At 36.4% G+C, this 22,886-nt stretch overlaps 1 protein-coding gene across 2 annotated transcripts in view; it reads left to right on the top strand.

Moving 5' to 3' along the window:
• The window catches only part of usp (retinoid X receptor ultraspiracle), a 91,196-nt gene that overhangs the window by 61,621 nt on the left and 6,689 nt on the right, over positions 1–22,886 (top strand). For both annotated transcript variants that reach the window (XM_074175032.1, XM_074175031.1), the window contains exons 2-4: positions 457–733; positions 19,311–19,415; positions 22,667–22,865. In XM_074175032.1, the coding sequence (XP_074031133.1) occupies positions 457–733; positions 19,311–19,415; positions 22,667–22,865 (581 nt within the window). The remainder of the gene's footprint in view (positions 1–456; positions 734–19,310; positions 19,416–22,666; positions 22,866–22,886) is intronic.

Raw genomic sequence — 22,886 nt, 5'->3', positions numbered from 1 at the left:
TATAAGGTGACCTGTCTATAAACTAGTTTGGATAATTGTCACCCAGCAACTCTCATAATGAGGAAGAGCTTCACTTTCCTGAACGACTATTTCAAAACTCATTTGTATTTGCCTGAGTATTTCAACAGTCATTCAATTAAAAAAAGGTACGTTCATCATCGAAACGACATATTTGTCAGAAAGGAACGGTGGTGATCATTTTGAACAATCATTGGGATAAACTGGAATGGATTTTGAAGACATTTTTGTAATGGTGCATTTTCATATCAATTTTATCCGTGATACCTAGTTAGTTTTAGGTGGGATCGTTTTACATTCGCGCTGCATGAATATAGACGAATTTTGCTCCACAGCTGACACCATTTGAGACCTGACTTACTTGCTACTGACTCATAGTCCATTTTATCCAATCACCACCCAATTCATCTATTTGAAAAAAGCGTTTCGTTGTTTCAGGTCTTACTCTGGACCAAAACCTCTCGATGGGTCCGTTGGGTCCCCAGTCGCCGATGGACATAAAACCTGACGCGTCCACACTCCAGTTCAGTCCGCAGGGTCCTAATAGTCCTGGATCGTTTTCGTTGGGCCATGCGAACTTGCTCAGTCCTTCGCCGGGGGGCCCTAAAGGGGTGCCCAATTCGCCGTATCCTCCCAACCATCCCCTGAGCGGGTCCAAGCATTTGTGCTCGATTTGCGGGGACAAGGCTAGCGGAAAGCATTATGGAGTATACAGGTGAGTTGAAAATTTTGAGGGAAATAAATATATTACTTTCAACGTACGCAGAGGTTAGAATAATGATTATAATAATGGCTTTTATTGATGGTACCATAAAATTACAACCAATCAAATGGCAGGATTCAATATCTGCGTATGATAATTCATCGCAGAGATTGCTCTTCCAACTAACCGTAAGAACAAAAGGAAAAGAAGTAATCACTTTATAACTCCTATTTAATTATATGCGAGCGCTTTCGACAGCTGGTCGTGCTGTCATCATCTAGGCTCTACTCGAGTTTGAATAGAGCCTGAATCCGTCCCTGACCAATATGCCGTCCAGCTAACAAACACATGACATCACCCCGAAAGAATGCAGTCGGCAACCGCCGGTATAACTCTAGTCGAGTACCGAACCGACTACAGATTTCTAGAAAGAACCGTTACATTATATAAGCCCAGCTTCCCAACCTAAGAGGGCAGTTCAGAAAGTGAATCGAGCGGCTAAACCAGAAATTCAAATAATGGAAACAAATTAGGCGTTAGTTGCTAAGAGTTGTAAATAAATTGGTTTGTGATTAATGAAATATTGTTGGAAATGAGCTTGTTTGAGACAGTTAATTCTTTAACTTGTTACAATATTCTGCACGACCGATTTAAGGGCATCGTCATCTCACGTGGAGGTGATGTGACCTGACCATTGAGACTTAGACTTCTTCTTGTGGTGTTTTCTTGAGTCGCAGGTGTATGGGCATTTAATCGATGTTCCACACATCAGTAGGACTCTCAAACGAATAAAAAAAATTTAATGATAGCTCAAACACACTTTGTTTTATTTAAATTTAAAGTAAGGAAGCTCATAATGAAAGACCCTTCATTTTTAATTTGTAAAATTTGCATTTTGTCATATAGTCAATGAGAAGATTTGTGAAAATTTCGTCTCGTAATGACTATGCTAATTAATAGCTTCCTTTACAATTGACTATTGTTAATGCTAACCATATGGAAATGATGCACCCTTCACAATGAAAAATCGCCAGGAATCGCCATTGTGATTCCGTCCAATTTGCATATGCAAATTCTATTCGGGATTGATCTTGAACAGTCGCAAGGTCGCCGTTACTCACCTGACACGTGTTTGTCACCTCTCGACAATTATACTTGCTAAAATTACGTAACTTGGCAAATCACGTTTATGAATTCGATTCTCAATGGCGATTCACGACGAACGAATTAATTGACGCTAATTCGCTGGGATTTGTTTTGAACTGCGGGTAATTTGTCTGATTACAATCAACACCTGATGTTGTTATTTGCCGAGCCTGCACATAATATTATCAGAAAACTGCAGGATATGACTGCACAAAAGAGTAAGATAGGGACGATCAATTATGAAAAACTCTTCAAACGGTATGTGATATACAGTGCGTTCATAAAATAATGCATAAATTTAGTATTAGCGAAATCCCAGCAGTCGCTCACAAACGAGCGAAGTAGAAAATTTGCGAACTAAGTATCTACGAGGTCTTGCCTTTCACAGGTTCCTTTCACAGGTCGGATGATTCGCAGTGAACACCCATCGTCTCAGAATAGGGTTCGATACGCACTCACACTAATCAACCGGTTACTCTGAAAACGGTTTCAGAATGACATTTTCTAAGTATAATTTTCTATCTCTCCATTCAACCTCCTTTGGAGTGTCGAATATCCCTTTAAAAATCGTCAAGTATAACGAAGGTGCGTAATTTGTATGATATTTCACACATACTTTATTTCATTTATATTTAAAGATAGGTTACGTTAAGTCCAAAGTGAGTGGGTCTATTCGACCCTCCACCACAACCCGCAAGGGTTTATTGTGGCTTACACCTATTCACACTCGACCAAATAAACCCAGCTTCTTAACGAAGCCGATTATTTTGTATGGTGATTGGTCTTTCAGGTCAGATGGTAAGAGTACGGCTCTGCCGAACTCTAAAAACCTGATTCGGTTCCCAGAGGGGCAGGCACAAAGTATGTGCTCGGCTGTTTCATCATTTTACAAACAGACGCGACACACAGTCTTTCGGCAGTCCGAGTCTCTGCATATGATCATTCAAATGACAGTGACCTGTAAGAAGGCCTGTTAGACATCGTAGTTTATCCCTACTGTAGTCCAACAACTGTTTGGTATCAAGCTTCGAAGGGTAAATAAACGCCTTGGAGTGAGCCAATCCTGGAAGATTTTGCAAGAAGTCCATAAATCTTGCCACCCAGGTGTTTAATGTTTGTTTGGCAAAACCTAAGCGATGCCAATGACAGGTTCTGGTCCGATGGAGCTGCTTGCAGCACCCTCCATCAGGAGCGACCACAGAAGGGGAGATAGTACCCCACCTTGAGGGCAGCCTCTGGTGACCCTGAACCTGAATGGCCTCGTCTTGAAGAGTCCTAGTTGCAGTTCTGTTTACCAGCATGGTAAACCCCAATACCTTGGTTGTCAAGGTATTGGGAGATTTTCTCTACAAGGTTGTTTACTGCTATGCTGCATTTAACACCACCCTTCTGATGTGTCCGTTCAGTATCCTCTCAAGTCCTTTCAACAGTAAGGATGATTGATCATACTGATTTAGGGTCTTTCCGACCCACTTCAGGCACATATACCACCCTTGCTGCCAACCAACTGGGTGGTATATAGTTCCATGCCAGACTAGCTCTATATAATTTTATGAGAATAGGTAAAATTATTTCCAGTCCGTTTTCAAAGACGCGTGTGGAATAAAAGAGGGCATTTATATTATCATGCCATATAAATTAGTTGGTTCTAGGGCAGTATGCGTGAGATCAACTCCCTAACCTGGCCCTCCCTAGATAGAGGACTGCCACAACTTTGAATAGTTCCCTTGGGACATTCCTGAAAGTTCCCGAACGTTCTAAATCATTTCTAAACATTTCAGTGCAGAATATGAGTGATACCTATTATGATACGAGACCTTGCGAAATATTGATTCAGAGGACAGTAATTAGTTGGCATTAGAAGGGAGACATAATGCTCGGTTACGATTATTATTTTGTATTTTATAGTATAACAGATTGGTACTTTAGAGGATAAAATGTCATCGTGAAGTGAAGTTGGTCTGCACAAGGGCGAAACTTCCAGCCTTTATTGCTTCAAAAGCACGTCCTAAGGCACACCCTTCAGGTCAAAACGAAAACCTTCTTCACATATAATATTACAGAACATTCTGGAATGTTGTGAAATACTCTCGAATGTTCCGGACTGTTCTAGAAGTTTCTAAAGGGCGAAACTTTCAACCCTTAATAGATACAGAAGTTAATGTATGTGCTAGTCTAAGTATAATTTCGCTCATTTCTATTTCACAACCTGAGATATAGTTTGGTCACTCTGTATATACCGAGGGTTATGAGAATCGTTGAATAAAATAAATCCATTAAAATCATGGTTACCAGTAAAGAACCATGCGTTTATAGCAGTTCGTTACAGCGTGGTAATGTAGTATATATCTAGTGTCCGGAATCTAGTAATAGATTTTTTACGATTCTTGTTTCTATCGCCCTGACAATGACAAAAAGATCAAAACCGTGACCGTGGCCTCGTGCACGAGTGTTGCATCACAACGACCTTGGAATCGTAATGAACACTCTCTCATTACGACAAATGATTGTTTCTCTGCCCACTGCCCGTGAATCCTGTGTGTATGTGGACTTCGTTCAAACCTCTGCGATAGTGAAAAAAAAAATGGATATGGAGATAAAAATGCTTGGGAGATGAGCTTTCTGTGGTGTTACTTCCATCGTGGTTGACAGGCTATGAAATTTTCAAGTTTAATTTTGGGTCAGTCTACTACGATTTTCATCTTTAACATCTACATTTCGCATTTCCGTATTTATTAGTAAGAAAAAAGTCGATCCATCTAATTGAAAACCTTCATTAATTAGACACTATTATGGTTTTTCTCCATTAAACCTCGGCGACAATAGTGAACGTTCAGCTTACGCGTTCTGTAACAACTGTTGTAGTTTCTTAGAAATGATTAAATAAATATAGATATACCTTAAATTAAACATTATTTTTATGGGGGAATTCAATATATCAATAGATTATATTCTTGTAATTAAAATTGATGGATGTAGGAAATCATCATGAAAAAATAAGAATTGAAATTTTCTATGTTTTTTACCACTTTCATTTGTATAGTTCAAGTAAACGATATAGTGCAACCTACCTTTCAACAGCTCCCCTTTAATAATATAGATAGCAGCTAACTAAATAAACATTTCGTTTATATAGGTGAGTGGGAAAGTAGGGATTCAAATAACGATGATAATTGAAAATACTTCTGAATACTTCTTACTCACATAAATATACAATCGAACCCTTCAAAAACACTTCACTAACTTTCTTCGAAAGCTTCTGATAATTCTTCTTCCATATTCTCTGGAATTGGCCGCGGCGATAGTGCGCCCGACTCACGATCGGAAGACCGTGGGTTCGATTCCCGCTTCGACCAGATATTTTTCTCGAGAGAATTTATCTGGTTGAAACTGGAATGATTCTGCAACCGTGTTAGGAATCACACGTTAAAAAGTTAGACCTCGTTAGTCTTTAGCTCGCACAAGTTTCTCAACTTCTGAGAGTTGTTGTTCATATGGGGGCGACAGCTGATTAATGAAAAAAAAAACAGAAAACAGAAACTATCGCTGTCGTCATTTAAATCAATAATGAATTCAATTCCACCATTAATATAGAAGTGCCCAATCTCCATATAGTCGTATTCAAATAAAATTACTTTTTAAATCCTTTTCTGCCAGTCTTCTTCGGTGATATTAGATACTTCTTCATTAATTAGCTCTATTACCTTATTATAAAATTTTGGAAAATTATTTTTACGCCTAATGATTTGTTTCAATTTTCCCCAAATCAACTCGATGAGATTGAAAACACAAAAATAGGGGGGAAGTCTCAGTATGGTTCAGCAATACTCTCAAGGGCATTCACTTTTTCGAATGTTTTTTCTGTAAAACTTCAAGTAGTTGGTTTTTGTATAGTAATCTTCAGAATACGAATTGTTATCCATTAAAAACTTTGTATTTCATCTTTCCTCGAATTTTTATTCGGTATTTTGATGAGCTGTAGCGAATGATAGGAAGCGTTGTTAAGAACTATTACACTATTACCATCCAAATTTGGGATCAATGTGTTTTCAAACCATTCCTCGAAAATATTAGCTTCCATGTTCTTATGATAGTCAACATTGCATTCCTCAAGTTTTTTTCCACATAATTTCAAAGAATTCGGAACCAATCCTTCACTTTCTCCGCAATCCACAATGATTAGTCGCGATCCTCTGTTTGCAGGCATGTTAGGTGTACACATTCTCGAACCATCAGTCCACCCTTTCGTAACTGTGTCGTGAGTGTCATACCAAGTTTCGTCTAAATAGAAAATTTGCCGTTGTCCTTGTCTATATTTAGTTATTTGTTCTAAGTATTTGTTACGCAATTCCACTATTCTTCTACTTTCCATAACTGCTTGACGTTTGTTCATTATTTTAAATCTAAATCCTAGTTTATTTATCCAATTCTGAAGAGTTTTGTCACAGTAGCTCACATTATGGCCGGAAGTATTCAATTTCAGTTGTAGGAATCTCATTGCTTTTGTAACAGTCGAATATTGTTTTTTTTCAATGATTTTATTAGATGAACATCTAAAGGTTTTGGTAATCCTATATCACATCGCGTCTTGCGTTCATAAGGTTTGTTTTTGACTATTTTACGTAGAGTTGAGAAAGGAATTTCGGTCAAATCTGATGTTGCTTGTAATAGTTTGCTTCCCTCGAAACCAAACTTGAGATGTAGATTGTTATATACATTGAAACATATTTTCTGTGTTTCAATATTCAAATGCATCCGAATCTTATTCACTGGTATCTCTTTTTTGCATTGTTCACCATCGCTATTGGAATCACTACACTAGAAAAAGTCTACGTTTCTATCACACTCGTTATTACTGTTAGTACCTACTTGTCCAAGGACGCCACATTTTAAACAGATTAAAAAATTTTAAGTAATCATAACTGCAATACGAACCGCCTAGTCTACAGTCTACGTGGACTAGTTCGCTGCCGGTTCATTTCTATGTATTGCTTTTTTTGGCCTTTGAGAGTGCCGCCAATCCTAGGAGTGCTGAATATCGTTTACTTCGACTATAACTGACGTTATAGCAGTTTCTTTCTACCACTGCAGGTAATAACAGACGTACTTTGCAAAATTGAATATCTGAATTTTGATTATCTGTGACAACGTGTATACCCTAATTTGAAAACAATTAGTAAACTAGATCAATTTGATCATTTAACAGGTTGTACCCGTAATTTTTATGTTTAGAAATTTCCAAGGATTCCAAATAATTGAGTTTGCAACCCTCCCTTGAATAGTGAAAAATTTCCGTATGGTTTAGATTCTTGAACTTGTGGTTGCATGCCAAGGAATGGTTTGAAAACGTCGAATCATTTTTACCTAGTCTGAAGAACCTTCATGTTCAGCATACCGTTTTGAGAAATTTCGACTACATTGTCCTACATAAACTCTATTACACTCCGGACACTTCAGCTCCGGAGTTAAGCTCCAGATTTCTCCAACTTGTCCACTTTATCTTTGGCACTGAAAAGGAAAAAAGATAACCTGGCATGTGGTCTGAATGTCACTTCCAAATTGTTTTTTCTGAAGAAACCCGCAATTATCTCTGTTCTTTTACCAAAATATGTTAGTGTTACTCATTTCTTGATTTCCGATTTGTTAGATCTGGGGGTATATTAATCTGTAAGTGAATTTACGGCTTTGTTTTCTGACTAACTTCTGGATTGTGTCTGCGTTGAAACCATTATTATGGCCTATCTGTGTAATCATTTTAATCTCCCTAGCTAGATTGTTAGCAGACAAAGGTAGTGAAAATGCTCTGTGCAACATTGAATTGTTGGCTGCTAATAGGTTCGTTCCAACCTTGAGTCACCAACAGATTTCCAACAGTTTGTAAATCGTTGTCAACGCGCATGTCTGGTAGATATTGGTTTCTGATTAATTTGAAATTTCTGATTGGAACAGCTGACAGCTGATAGTTCAACTGAAGTTTGGCATGGAATTTCAACATAACCTTTAAAAATAAATCTAATCAAGTGTATTTCTGGAAAGTAGTAGTAGTAGACTTTATTTTAGGAATCTTAATATACAATATATAGTTATGCATATATGAATAATTTATATACGTATATAATTTTACAGTGCGTCATGTATTACAATTTGATATATTCTAATAATAACTTTTTGAATACTTTTAAGGAATTTACTTGTTTTATTTCATCAGGTAACTTATTGAAACTATCAAGACCTTTAAAGAACAATGAATTCATTCCACTCTTATAGTTTGTTCGGGATCTATAAAATGTATTACATGTTCTTGTGTTATATGAATGAATGTCACTATTTCGAACTAAATATCTGCTAAGATAGGCTGGTTGTATCCCACTCGAAATTTTGAAAATAAAAATCATGTTCAAATGTACCGGCTGCCACTGTAGAGTATTCAACATAGATTCAATAGGGGTATACTGGTTGCATCTCAAAATGATTCTCATACCTCGATTTTGTAGTTTCTGCAACTGTCCCATTTGATTTTGATTGAATAGATACATCAGTGTGGCACAGTAGTCAAAGTGTGGCCTCATTATGCAGTTGTAACATGTTAGTCTAGCAAAGGTTGATAAAGATTTTGAAATTCTAGAGAAAAAATACTTTTTCTTACATATCTTTCTAATGGTATATTCGGCATGCTTATTCAAATTTAATTGATGGTCTATAATGAATCCTAGGTACTTAATTTCATTTACAATTGTGAGTTGATTATTGAATATGCTGATATTAACGTCGTTAGTATCAATCTTTCTTTGATTCTAATTTGTTGTAACCATCATTGCCTTAGATTTATTGATATTCAATTTGAGTTTATTCACTTGTAGATATAATTCAATGATCTTTAAAGATATATTGATATTCTGTACAGCTTCTTTTAAATCACAGTTTTCCGTATATACATAGGTATCATCAGCAAATAAGAGTAAAAGAAGGTTGCAGTATTTTATATCTCTATTCTATTTACTAATCAACATGGAACTGGGAGGTAAAAGTAGGTCACCACAAAAATTGATTTGTGTAATTAAAGAAGTTCATATTTTAGGTTCACTTAAAGAATTCCTAATATTTCCTGCGCCAGCAAATACATAATTTATTTTATAACAATTTTTGCAGGTTATGTTGTTTACAAGTTGCATGAACATAAAACAGAAACAGTAATATGCATGTATACGCATGCATCAGATTAATGGTTAGAAGATAATCCTCAAACCATTCTGATAGATTTCGAACAGGTTTGAATCTTGGATGGAACAGAAAACTGATAGTTTACTAATGGTTGGAAACTCAAGTTGGAACGCAATCACATTACTGCGCACAATCCTGACTGTCAGAAACTGTTTCTGACGCTGGTTGGAACGAACCTAATGTATGCCTGTCTGGGTGGAAAGAATCACTTGGGATGGTAATATATGAATGGCTAGGTTTTCTGAATATACTTGAACTCAAATTCATTCTGATTGGTGTGTAATGGTCTGTTTCTCTATATCTGTTTCGAGTGTGAACTGAATGTTGCTATTGACATTATTCATGAATGTCATAAATTTGTTCAGCTGTCGTGTAGTAGGTACCTCTAAAACAGGCGAGAATACCGTCTACATATCTGTACCAGAAATGAATATGTTTTCACCCAGGTCGGAATTCACTATAGTGGTCTCCAAGCGGTTCATAAATATGCCTGCTAAAAGTGGACTAAGGGGTGAGCCCATTGGCAAAACTGAATCCTGTTTATAAAATTTGTTGTTGAACTGTAGGAAACTCTGATTAAGGCACACATCGAAAGTTGTTGAAATTTCAAAATAAGTGATATGGTCTACTCTAGCTTGATCTAATATATCTGAAATGAGAGGCTTAGATTCATTGTACGGTATGTTGGAGAGCATACTATTTGCATCGAATGAAACCAAAATTGAATTATGTGACTGGTTTGATTCCTTATGTTTTCCACTAAAGTCAGTGATTTTTTGATGCTGTGAGTTGTGAAATCGGTAATATTTTTGAACAACTTGAGCAAGTTAAGGAAATCATCATTATAGAAGTTGCAGAGGATATCGGCATATTGGTTAGTTCATGTTGTAATGTAATAAAACTATTCATTACCTGTTGAAAGTTCTCTATGTACGCCTTTGTTTAATTTATTATTTTTTATAGTTATTAAGGAATGTATATTTTATGTTTTACTTTACTACCAGAGAATTTTCATTCCATGACGGGATTCAGTCTTATTGTATATAATGTGTAATATAGGGGTGCAATGACAATCAGTTTTTCATTGTCCCTTTTGAACATTACACATGCCATGCAATTTTTTCGTAAATTTTGAGCATGAAGCGTGTGGCAGCGAAGTTCGTTCTAAAATTACTGAATTTTCACCAAAGAAACCAAGAGAGCCAAGAATAGTAAAAGCACTCCAAGTTCGAGCAAATGTCAAGAATTTACTAACTGTTTTTTTCGATTACAGTGGCGTAGTGCATCAGGATTCCTTACCACATAATTTTTTGAGAAAAATTTAATTTCACCTCTTATTTTTTTTAAATAGCTCGTATAACTTCTTGCTAGGAGCATTTTCATCAATTACAAGTACCTGATTGTTGTGATGGAATATTTTTTTTAATTTACCAAAGTAAAATGAAGTGAAACTTGTCCAAGTAGAACATAAACAACAACGTTGACACGATGACCTCATTCAATTGCTAATTCCACCAATAATAATGTCGACAAAAAACAGTCACTCATAATTAATATTTATAATTGATACTTACTAGCAAATATTAATTTATTGGCAGTTTACATTAATTGCTCTCTAATAGCATACAATTTTGTACAAAGTATCAAGTAGTAGTTTTCGGAAAAAAAGGAACTTCTCCAGTCAAGAAGCTTTTTTGTGATATCAAAACAGTTATTTAGGTGTCCCAAATAATTGAATATATCAATACGATAGACTAAAAATCTACACTCTTTCTTGATGGTTTTTTAGAATTTAAAAATTCCACAATCTGAAAAAAACCTCCGATATCAACACTTACCAGGCAGCCGTTATAGGCAGCCATTTTATATGATGGTGAAGGTTCAAACTTGCGGGTATGGTGGAGCTTGTTTGTGTATGTTTCCTATATATTGTCATTTGAAATTTTGTTTTGTTGTATTTGTATCCGATAATTATGTCCAGGTAGATGCAATGAAGCCCGGAACAAGGAAAGGAAAATTATATACCAAATAGCAAACGAGAACGGATACTTTCAAAAACTACACCTCAACGATTTGGTCTCCACAAACTTTATTTGAAAAATATATCACATGTTTCGCTAAGACATTAGCTTTTTCAAGTGATTGCTTGAAAGAGCTAAGGTCTTAGCGAAACATGTGATATATTTTTCAAATAAAGTTTGTGGAGATCAAATCGTTGAGGTGTAGTTTTTGAAATTACTATGGATCTTCATCAAGTAACGGCCGAATCAATCAGAAAAAAGAGAACGGATACACCCAAAAGACAATACTCAAACTGCACTAAGGCATTTTAACCATATAAAAGAACAAACAAGAAGATAAAACGTTCAGTTTGAGTAGAGCCATAAAGATGATAGCACAGTCTGCTATCGAAAGCGCTCGCATATAATAATTATAAGTTATTAATTGTTATTATTAAACTTTGAAAATAAAACTAGTTGCATTGATGCAACAAATTTTCCTTTATTTTGAGTATTTCAATATTAAATTCTACTGTTGTCTGCAGACAACAGGATGACCAGTTCAGTTTGAAGGGTGCCTAGAAGATGACAGTACTACCAACTGTCGAAAGCGCTCGCAGATAATTTATAGAAGATATAAAGCTTCAAATCCTTTTTGTAGAATTTAATATTGAAATATATATATATATATATATATATATATATATATATATATATATATATATATATATATATATATATATATATATATATACATAAATTAGATAATATCTTGAGGTTGCAGTCAAGGTCAGGGATGAAAATTCTTTGCTAGTTTGTCAAGCTTTCTGAAATGTTTATTTCCTTCTTCATGACAACTGAAAAGATGATTGTAAAAATATATGTATAAAACGTTACCAGATATAACTTACTCAACATGAGATTAATATAAAAAGTTTGCAGCAAATTGAACGAAAAATAATTTGAAAGTTAATTTTGACATGAATCAAAAATGACAATTATTTGTTATCAATAATATCTCTTCTTTTGAATATTCTAAGGGAAACACTCTATTTCTAGATAATTTGTATTTTGAAATGAACCAAACGCAAAACTCGTAAAATCCTATTGGTGCTAATCTGGGATGACTTAATTATAGTTACTAATTATGGTGATGGGACATCAAACGTTTTTCCGCAGTTCGTTTTCGACATCCCACAATGACGCAAATCTGACATGCTTTTCCTGCTAAACGACCTGGAAAATTTTAATAGCCAGAACCGAGGAATTCGTATTAGTTGTTGTACAAAATAGTTTTGAATCGTGTCACATATTGACCTACTTGTCTATTTATTTTTATATTCATTCATCAGCCTATAATACTTGTGGGGGACGGGGAATTGATGAACGAAACAATTATAAGAGTTTGTGAATCTTTAACATCGGTATCTAGTTACTGAAGAGTCTTTATTTGAGCGTTTCCTATCTTTAAATTTAAATAAAACAAAGTGTTCTTTCAAATTTCCGCCACGGCTTCTCTGGGTGGAGCACATCCGAAACGTCCAATTTTCAATGACTCTGGCACATAGATCAGGCCGAATTTGACCGATGGCATGGGTTATGTCGGCTCTAAGGACCGATGTGGTTTGTGGCTTTTTCCCATACAACTAACTGCGACTTAAGAAAATCCCACAAGAAAAAGTCAAACGGGGTCAAATCGCGCGAACTCGGTGGCCAGTTCACATCACCTCCACGTGAGATGACCATTACCTCAAATCGGTCGTGAAGAATATCCAATGTGGCACGTAGATCCGCCCTGTTGAAATCACATGTCGTTGGTGTCCAGATCATCCAATTGAGGTCAAAAGAAGTTGGTAATCATCAACCTATAGTGCTCGCCGTTGACAATGATTGCCTGGTCAAAGTCGTTCTCAAAGAAATATGGAGCGATGATGACACTAGCCCACAATGCACACCAAGCAGTGCACACCACAGATAACGGAGATGTTTTTCGACAGATCATGCGTTTCGTCGACGTACGGGTATTGTTCGATCGTTTACTGAACCAGTGGACTCAGATTCATCCACCACATTGCGAATAGTTGGTCCTCTTGGTCTTGCTAAAATATTTTATAATACTCCCTTTTTTTTTCATGTCACATTTTTATCCATCTATTATATTGATGATGTTTTTTCCTAGTAGGATCGTTCAATCATTTGTCAGGAAAGGCAATATAAAGAGTAGCTAACCTTTCATTATAACATCTGTATCTGTGTAGTAGGGAGGGTGAGTGTAGGCCCACAGCACTTAGGCCACATGTGACCCATTGTACATCTTCCCAAGGAGTTGTCCTCCTAAGTCATCGTCCATTCTGTCTTTTCCAGGAAGGTGGACAGGCCACTCGTAGACATCTGCTTTATATCGGCAGGTGTGGGCCAAGACTCACCGAAGACAGACTCTCTTATTGACGATAACTCCAGACACTCGCATAGGACATGTCTGACAGTCTCATCTTCCTGTTCACACATCTTGCATAGAGGTGTGTCCACTAGTCCCATATTATGGAGGTGTTTCCTTAGTTGACAGTGGAGAGTCAGAAATCCTACTGTTAAGGGTAGATTTTTCCTGGTTATCGCCAGATATTTCTCCGGCGCCAGCTTCCCAGGGTCGCCCAGAGTGATCCTGGCTAGGATTGCATCCTTTGATTCCATCCCATCTCTTTAGGGATTGTGCATGAGTGTGACGTTTGGCTAGTTCCGCAATTGTCGAAGTCATCAGGCCGTAGGTGCCACTGGGTCCTATAATTCTTAGTCAAGCCGCTTCCTTGGCTTAAGGTTCGGCAATGCGATTACCTTTACTCCTGTCGTGCCCTTTATCCCACCTCAGGATAATGTTATTATCTACCGAGGCTTTGGCTAAATCTTGATGGCATTCTAGTACAATTGTTGTTTTTGTCAGAAATTTCTTTCCTGGTTATTTCTTTTGTGGCGATTGAGATACCAGCCAGTTCTGTTTGAACCACGCTGGTATTTTTCCCATTCCCCACTTAATCCTTAGGCTAAGTGGTCTGGAGTACACTCCACATTCTGAGCCTTCTTTGGTTTTTGAGCCGTGTGTATATATACATATTGCATTTGTAGCATCTGACTCTGTGTTCTGTTTTATTTGTATGTTGTAGGGTTTATCAAACATAAACCTGGGTTCAATTGCATCACTGGTTTGCTGCAGGCAACCAGTGATGACCCAATTGACATGGCCATTAACGCAACCTCCTCAACGTACAGGTCGAGAGGGGTCAGACCACTAATTAATTCCATTGCCGCAGTTTGTGTTGTTATCATGGCTCCTGTGATGTTTAAACAAGCCAGTCGCTGTATTTGATATAATTTTTGGATGGCCGGTACTTGTAGAACTTTCGGTCCCCATGCAATGGCTCCAAACGTTAACATAGGTCTTATTATTGCAGTGTAGATCCAGGCGACTACACGGGGTGAAAGACCCCATGCGCGTCCCATTGTTCTCCGACATTCCTCATGAGCCACATATGCTCTTTTTGCTCTACTCTGTAGATGAGAGTTTCATGTTAGCTTCCTGTCGACGATGGTACAGAGAAGTTTGCTTTTGAAGATTTCTGGAGGTTTTAAGCCCAATAAACTTCTTTTCCTGGTGAAAAGGACCATCTAAGTCTTCTTGGGATTGATCGACAATGAGTGTTCCTTACACCATGTTTCTAATAATTTGAGCCCATCCTGCGCTCTATCGCACAGTGTGTTCACAAATTTGCCAGTCTGCATTTTAACTATATCATCTGCATATTCAATTGTGTAGAATCCATTATTGTTGAGATGATTAATCAGGATATCCAGAACTATGTTCCAAAGAAGGGGTGATAATTTCATAACATTTTGTTTTTTTTTATTATTTCAATTTCGATTTTTTTTTTAATATCAAAACGATGGTGTATTGAAAAATTTGTAACCTACTAGAGAAGCAAACAAAATTTCACCGTTTTCAAACTAAAATGTGGAATTCTTCCGAAGAGAGAAAGATAGAAAGAAATCAACTTCAAAGTAAACTCTTTGCAATAAAGTGTAGATAATGCACAGAAGCTTCCTTCAGATATAAACTGTTGTCAGTTTAAAACAAAAAACCGATAAACCTTGACTTGGAATCACTTCTCTGTAATTTGTTTATCAGTCATGAATAATTCGACAAATCCAGTAATTCAAACCCGAGTTATGCTAACATAAAGCTTTGTGTAAATTCGCTAGTTAAATTCTATAAATAAAAGTGAGTTATTTGTGTATCATTTGGGTTTGTTAATTATTTAATTATGCCACCTATTTCTCAATTTTCTTTCAACGCAGTGCTAAATGTGCCTGCTGAGCCAGAAGAAACGATAATTCCAGAAAATAGTTGAAGATGTGTAGGAAGATTTCTCAATAAATCCGGCGTCTTCATAACATTGTGAATTGATTTGTTTTTCGATGATTTCTTTCAGTTTCGAAATGAAAGATCCATTAACGAGTATTATTGTTTTTTCGCTTCGTGTATTAACTTTTGTTCCAGTGCGGTATTTTTAGATGGGGTCAATATCACGTTCGATTGTATTGACAGTATTACTCGTAGTGATTGAAAGTCAAGCAGATTTCCCATAATACGACGGTCCTTTACAAAAGATCAAATATTCTATATATTTTGATTTCCTTTGGGTATAATTTTGGTTGTTTCACATATTGAATTATTTATTTATGAATTTCATACACTATTCTACAGGATGAACCCAATTACAGAAGAGGGAGTAACAGTGGCATTTACAAATATGTACTTACATAATATAATTTGTGAATCTATATAAAAAAAAATAAAAACAGAACTGTCAGTTACCTAAGAAAAGACTTTTGATTTGTATAATCTGACAGTTGAATTTATCTAGGACATGACTTACAGAGGTATCGCACATTATATAAATTGGATATTTTTTCATTATATTTGTACGGGGAGTGTTGAGATAAAATATGACACTATTCCTAGATGACCTTCTAGGAACCCAAAAATTCAACATATGTAACAATTGAGAGCAGGTGATGATATTGTTTATGAAATTTAATAAAAAGAATGAATAATATTTACGCCTTACCTCGAGACTACAAAAATTGTCTTCAAGCCTCTGTAGGGCTTCTAGTTGATTTATATGAACCTGATAGTAGGGACTCCACACGACAGATGCATATTCCAGCCTAGATGGAACAAAAGTGAAATAAAGTAATTTCAATGTTGAAGCTTTTTCGAAGTCTTTTGTATTTTTAACCAAGAATCCATACATGCGATAAGCAGCTGTCAGAGACGTGTCAATATGTTTATTGAAAGAAAGGGATGAATCAAAAGTAACTCCTAGATCAGTGAGTGTGTCAGGACGCTCCAGAACTTGATTGTTTATGATGTAGTTGTGCAAAGTCAAATTCGTTTTCAGTGAGTAAGACATTACATTACATTTGGATATGTTGAGAGATAGATTATTCTTCCGACACCATGTAGCAACGCGATTTAAATTCAGGGCGAAACGTTCGCAATCATTAGAACATGTTATATTGTGATAGAGTTTCAAGTCATCTTTGTATAAAAGGAAATTGGCATCAATCTCAGCTCCGATATCATTAATGAACATATTGAACAGTAGGGGTCCTAGGTTTGATCCTGGTGGTACACCAGATGTGGCTACATATTCGATACACTTGAGGCCATTGAGTTGGACGTACTGCTTACGGTTGTGAAAATACGATTTGAAGAGGGTAATTTAGTCATTGAATAACCCAAAAGTCGAAAGCTTGTTGAGCAAGATACTATGGTCAAGTCTGTCGAACGCTTTAGAAAAATCAATGTAGATGACATCAGTCTGAGACTGACAATCAATACCCTCTGCAATACATTAAGTGATTGTTACAAGATTGGTGGTGGTTGAACGTCCTTTCATGAAACCGTGCTGATTGGGGCTAATAATGTTGCTGACATGACAATAGATTGTCTTACTGTGATTGTCCACCAGTTCGCACTATGTTGTTCGGGGCCGATATTTATGTTATGTTCGGCTCACTTTGGCAGTGACTCCATGGATGTAGGGGAGAAAAGCTTTTGTCTGGTTGATCTGTTCCTCGGATAACTCGTGGGGTGGGGTTTGTGTTTGCTGTCGTTGGATGGATCTTTGTATTTGGAAGACGGGATAGTCGTTTTCGTGAAGGGCGGCTGTGAGTTCGTATAGTTCCCTGGATCTATTGTGGTTGTCAGTGAGTCTTATAGAACGATGTATGAGGGAATTCAGAGCGGAATTCCGTTGGGCAGGATTATGATGGGACTTGGCATTGAGGTAGCGGTTAGTATGGGTAGGTGTTTCCGGTAGACCGTGTGTGAGAAGGAGTTGTTGGACTTCGTCATGAGAACGTCCAGGAAAGGGAGTGAGTTATTATTTTCAACTTCCATTGTGAACTTTAGGTCGGGGTGTAAGGAGTTGATGTGGTTCAGGAATACATGAAGATCTTCGGATCCCTGGGGCCATATAACAAAGAAGTCATCCACGTATCGGAGCCAACACGTGGGTTTGAGATGAGAAGTGTCAATGGCTCTGGTTTCGAAGTCCTCCATGTAGAGGTTTGCAAGGACTGGAAAGAGAAAGCGCTCCATTGGGGCACCTTCGACTTGTTTGTAGAATTTGTCCTGGAAACGGAAATATGTGCTGGACATGCAGTGGCTGATGGGGTTGATCGTATTATGTGGGATTTGATGTCTCGTTTTGAGAAGGGACAAAGTTTTCGATACTGGGATATTTGTGAAAAGGATGCTACGTCAAAGCTGACAAGGATGTCTGTTTGTTGGATATTGAAGGATTGCAGAAGTGATAGGAGTGTCGTACATATGATGAGGATTGTTCGGCTGGTGGTTGGCGGGTATTTGCAAGATACTTGGCCGGGGCGTGTGTGAGTGAACCAAATGCGCTCACGATGGGACGAAGGGGGATGTTTTGTTTGTGTATTTTTGGAAGACCATACAAGCGGGGTGTACGAGAAAATTTCTCTCTTGGGATGAGAGGTTTCTTCCTCTCAGTGGAAATGTTGATGAGTGCTTCGTATATATATATATATATATATATATATATATATATATATATATATATATATATATATATATATATATATATATATATATATATATATAAAATCGTCCTTACAAGTACATCCAGAAGTCCTATTTCTGAGTTTCAGTGTCACAGTTGCCATTTTATTCACTTGGCTCCCCGACGTGGAAATTTTGCCAAGCACCTGTTGGAAACCTAATTTAATTTTGTGACATTGAGTCGAGCCCACCTGCCTGTAAAGTATCCGGATAGGATTTGTTCATAATGACCGTCTATTTTTGAACTTGAATCCATCTATGTCACTTCAATAAAGGGTGGTGATTTTGACGTTTTCTCGAAAAACTTCAGTCAAATATGATTACCAAATGAAGTTTCAGAAACTCTTGAGGGAAACTCAAAGGAAATAAATTTGAATAATCATCATCACGAGTATTTTTATAACCTGCTGTGTTAATTTGTATGTACGGGTACATATGGAAAATCTCTTTCACAGTTAATTGAATTGGTAGCTATGACTAGATAGTATATGTGTGTCCAAAATAAGAATAATAAATATCTATCTGTATCAACTATTTTATATTAATTATTTTATTTATATCATTCAATTCATGTCGTCTTAAACATTTTCTGTTACTCACATAATTGGGATATGGTATATTCTGATATTTTTATCTGTTTGTTAGTTCTCTTTATTTCAATAACATCAATATATATTTCATGTTTTATATCATCAGCTCCACTTGATTTATTCCATCTGCGTTTTCCAACTATTCCGTTGGTTGTATATTTTCTTCTCTCATTATTTTATTACATTATATTAGCTTTAGTTATAGAGCCTAAATTTTCATTTGTGTAACTAAATGACTGGAAACACCCATGAGAAACCTTAGAATTCTCAGTGGGTACCTCTGATTTGTTTGGTTACATTTTGTGAAAAGTTTCAACATACATAGACAGACCCATGTAACGCTCAGTACCTTGTATATTCTTAAATTTTCTTCAAACCATTCATAAAGTAAAAGTTTACCATACAGTTTCTTTCATTGGAGAATAAATTCGAAAGAGAAGATATTTCATGAGTTTTCAATATTTTGACTCCTATTTTTGTTCCAGTTGCGAAGGATGCAAAGGATTTTTCAAAAGGACCGTCAGGAAAGATTTGTCTTATGCTTGCCGGGAGGAGAAAAATTGTTTAATTGACAAGCGACAAAGAAACAGGTTTGTACACCACTTAGCTTTCCTCACTAATTGTTGTTTTTTTCAACTGTGCTCTTCAATCAGAATGTTTTCAGAAAACCAGTTTTTAATCCTTTGTAAAATTATATATTTCGTGAAATCAAAACCCGTCAAGATCACCACAACTCGGCCCGATCACAAAAACCGGAACTATCTCCAAAACCCGGCACGATAAGAAAAATCCAGCACGATCGCAAAAACCTTCACGATCACAAAAACCGGCACTATCTCCAAAACTCCGGCACGATCACAAAAACAGGCACGGTCACAAATACCCGGCACGATCACAAAAACAGACACGGTCATAAAAACCGACACGATCACGAAAACCAGCATGATCACTGTCGCGTCTTCGAATACTTAAAAAATAATGAAAATGAAAACAAGAGTGGACTGTATGAATTGTGGCATAAAGCGAACTCACCGAATTCCTAGCACAAATCCCTGCTTCTGAAAGGGCCCTTTCTTGGAGTGTTCTTTCTTCAGCTTCACTGGATTGTACAACAAAACGGGAAGTTAAAATGAGTTACCAAACAGTCGAAGATGACACAGAATCTAGAGCACACACGGTGAAATAAGTAATTAGCAAAAATAATAGCGATTCACGTAGCGTACTTAGCATGAGATCGTAGGTAGGTCTCTATTCATATGGTTTTCATAGATAAGCATACTTCAATTGAGTTTTGAGCATGCGCCCTTAGAAGTCGCTCCATACCAACAATAATAATAGTAATAAAAACAGAAAATTACAAATAAAGACGCAACAATCACAAAAACCCGTCACGATCGCAAAAACCGGCACGATTGCAAAAAGCGGCACGATCTCCAGAACTCGACACGATCACCAAAACCGGCACGATCACAAAAATTGACACTATCTCTAAAACCCGGCACGAGAACAAATACCCGGCACGATCACAAAAAACCGACACATCTCAAAAACCCAACACGGTCACAAAAACTGACACGATCATGAAAACCGGTACGATCGCAAAAATCGGCATGATCACAAATACCCGGCACGAGCACAAAAACCCGTCACAATCGCAAAAACCGACATGATCACAAAACCCGGCACTGTCACAAAAACAGACACGGTACAAAAATCGACACGATCGCAAATACCCGGCACCGATCACAAAAACCCGGCACAATCGCAAAAACCGGCACGATCACAAAATCCGGCACTATCTCCAAAACCCGACACGATCACATGATCTTACGCTATCAGACTTCTAATGGGTTTATGGAAAAGTGAAATGAAACTAAAGTAGGTACAAAATTTAGTTGACTCAAGAAGAGCATTAACGATAACCCTGTATGGAAAAACTGTAGAGTCTGGTGTGAAGATGACTAGTATTAGTGTTCCGAATTTTACTTGAACTTTTGCTGAAAGATATCTTGGAAACACAAACTTTTTTGTTACTAGTTCTAGGTTATTAAATATTAACTCAACAAACAAATTATTCAAGCGAAGTAAATGATTAGTTCACAAGAAATGATGTCATGGAATGTTGAGACGATTAACATTATTTTGTTTCGATCTTATCAAAAAAAAAAAAGGAGAAGCAGTTTTAGGCAGCGAAAAATGAAAGTAGATATGAATAAAATATTTCTAAGAGTGTTTGAAAACTTGGTTAGCAAAAAATTAACAATATATTTCGAAAGTTTCAACAGTTGAAAGTAAATATCTAAAAGATAAGTCATTAAAAATTGGCAGATGATGTTATGTCGCAGGTTTTTCCGGGTTTTCCTGCAGCTGAAAAAGCAAATGCGCCACTGGAATCAATGAAGTCGCCCCGGAGCGCCAATTAATGTTTATTGTTGTTTTTATTTTTATCATTAAGAATTATGTATTTTGCAACTTTCAAAGAATCACTAAATTTGGGATCATGTTTTGAAGACCAAACAGTAACGTGACCCACTTATTTACCATTGAGAAGAGGAAAACTAGATTTTCAAAATGAAATATTATGAAACTTTTAGAGGAATTTTCAGAAGGAATCATATTATATTTAACATGGGAGCACCCTTATAAAACAAATATTTTTCATCCGATTGATTTTTTTTCATTAGGCGGACATTCCTAATACAAAACTTACAGTTTTTTTTTTGAAACTATTTCTGTGTGAAATATCCTCTGATATTAAGATTATTATTAATTTTCTATTAATCGGAAACTCTAATGTTTTTTTTTCGAGTTATGTCAAAGTCAAAGATGTCAAAGAATTAATATCACTGTTCTTAAATTGGTGTGAAAGGAACAATCTGATTGTAAACTTGACCAAAACAAAATATATCTATTTTAATTTAAAAAACGATCCGAAAAAGCAATCGCTTGCCTTACTAATCAATGGAATGACATTGGCATGCACAAGTTGTACAAAATTCCTTGGCGTTCATGTAGACAACTGTTTGAAGTGGTCTGACCATATCACAGTTGTTTGTAAAAAAATCAATCAAGGGTATTATGCAATCTCAAGAATTAAGAATTGTAGATGTATATTACAGTCTGGTCTATAGCCATCTAAGTTATAATGTGATCCTATGGGGAAACAGTGTTGACAAAGATAGAGTTTTCATTGCTCAAAAAAAAGTCGTTAGGAAATTACTAGGCATCCCTTGGAGGGAATCATGCAAGACATTTTTCATTAGTCATCAAATTTTAACCTTTCCCTGCATCTACATCTTTAAAATACTTTTATATGTTCGCGAATGTATAACAGACTGTACTAAGAACTCATTCTATCATAGCTACCCAACTCGATATGCAGAGGAGTTGAGCATTCCTAAACATAAAACTATAAAATTCGAACATTCTCCCAAATATATGGGAATAAAATTATTCAATCGGTTACCAGACCATTTCAAACAGATGAAGACTGTAGCATTTAAAAAAGCAGTTAAAACATTGCTTCTTTCTAAGGCCTACTATAGTATTGGCGAATTTCTCTCGGACCATCTCGACTGAATGGGTTCATGCGGCTTTGGCATGACGTATTCAATTTTTATAACTACAATTGTTTTAATTTTTGTTATTCTGACTTATTTGTATAAATTTTTATTGTATTATTTTTATCTACTGATCTACAATTTTATCGTTTGATGTGATTTTTATCTGCTTAATACTGACCTATCCTATACGTTTGTCAACGTCTTTGAGGATGAATAAATATTATTATTATTATTATTATAACATAATGAAAACTCTTATTGATTGATTAATTTCTCAGATGCCAGTACTGTCGTTACCAAAAATGTCTTGTGATGGGAATGAAGCGGGAGGCGGTTCAAGAAGAACGGCAAAGGACGAAAGACAGAGATGCCTCCGAAGTTGAATCGACGTCTAGTAACCCTAATGAAATGTCCATTGAGAGGCTTCTGGAAGCCGAGAAGAGAGTGGAATGTAACGATCCACCCGTAGCTTTGGAGGTAAGTACTACAACCACAACT

The sequence above is a fragment of the Leptinotarsa decemlineata genome, unplaced genomic scaffold (assembly GCF_025532065.1).
Source record: "Leptinotarsa decemlineata unplaced genomic scaffold, Ldec_3_MD MMD2_tig00000882_RagTag_RagTag, whole genome shotgun sequence".
NCBI classification, from domain to species: domain Eukaryota; kingdom Metazoa; phylum Arthropoda; class Insecta; order Coleoptera; family Chrysomelidae; genus Leptinotarsa; species Leptinotarsa decemlineata.
This window is presented reverse-complemented; position numbering and strand designations above follow the sequence as displayed.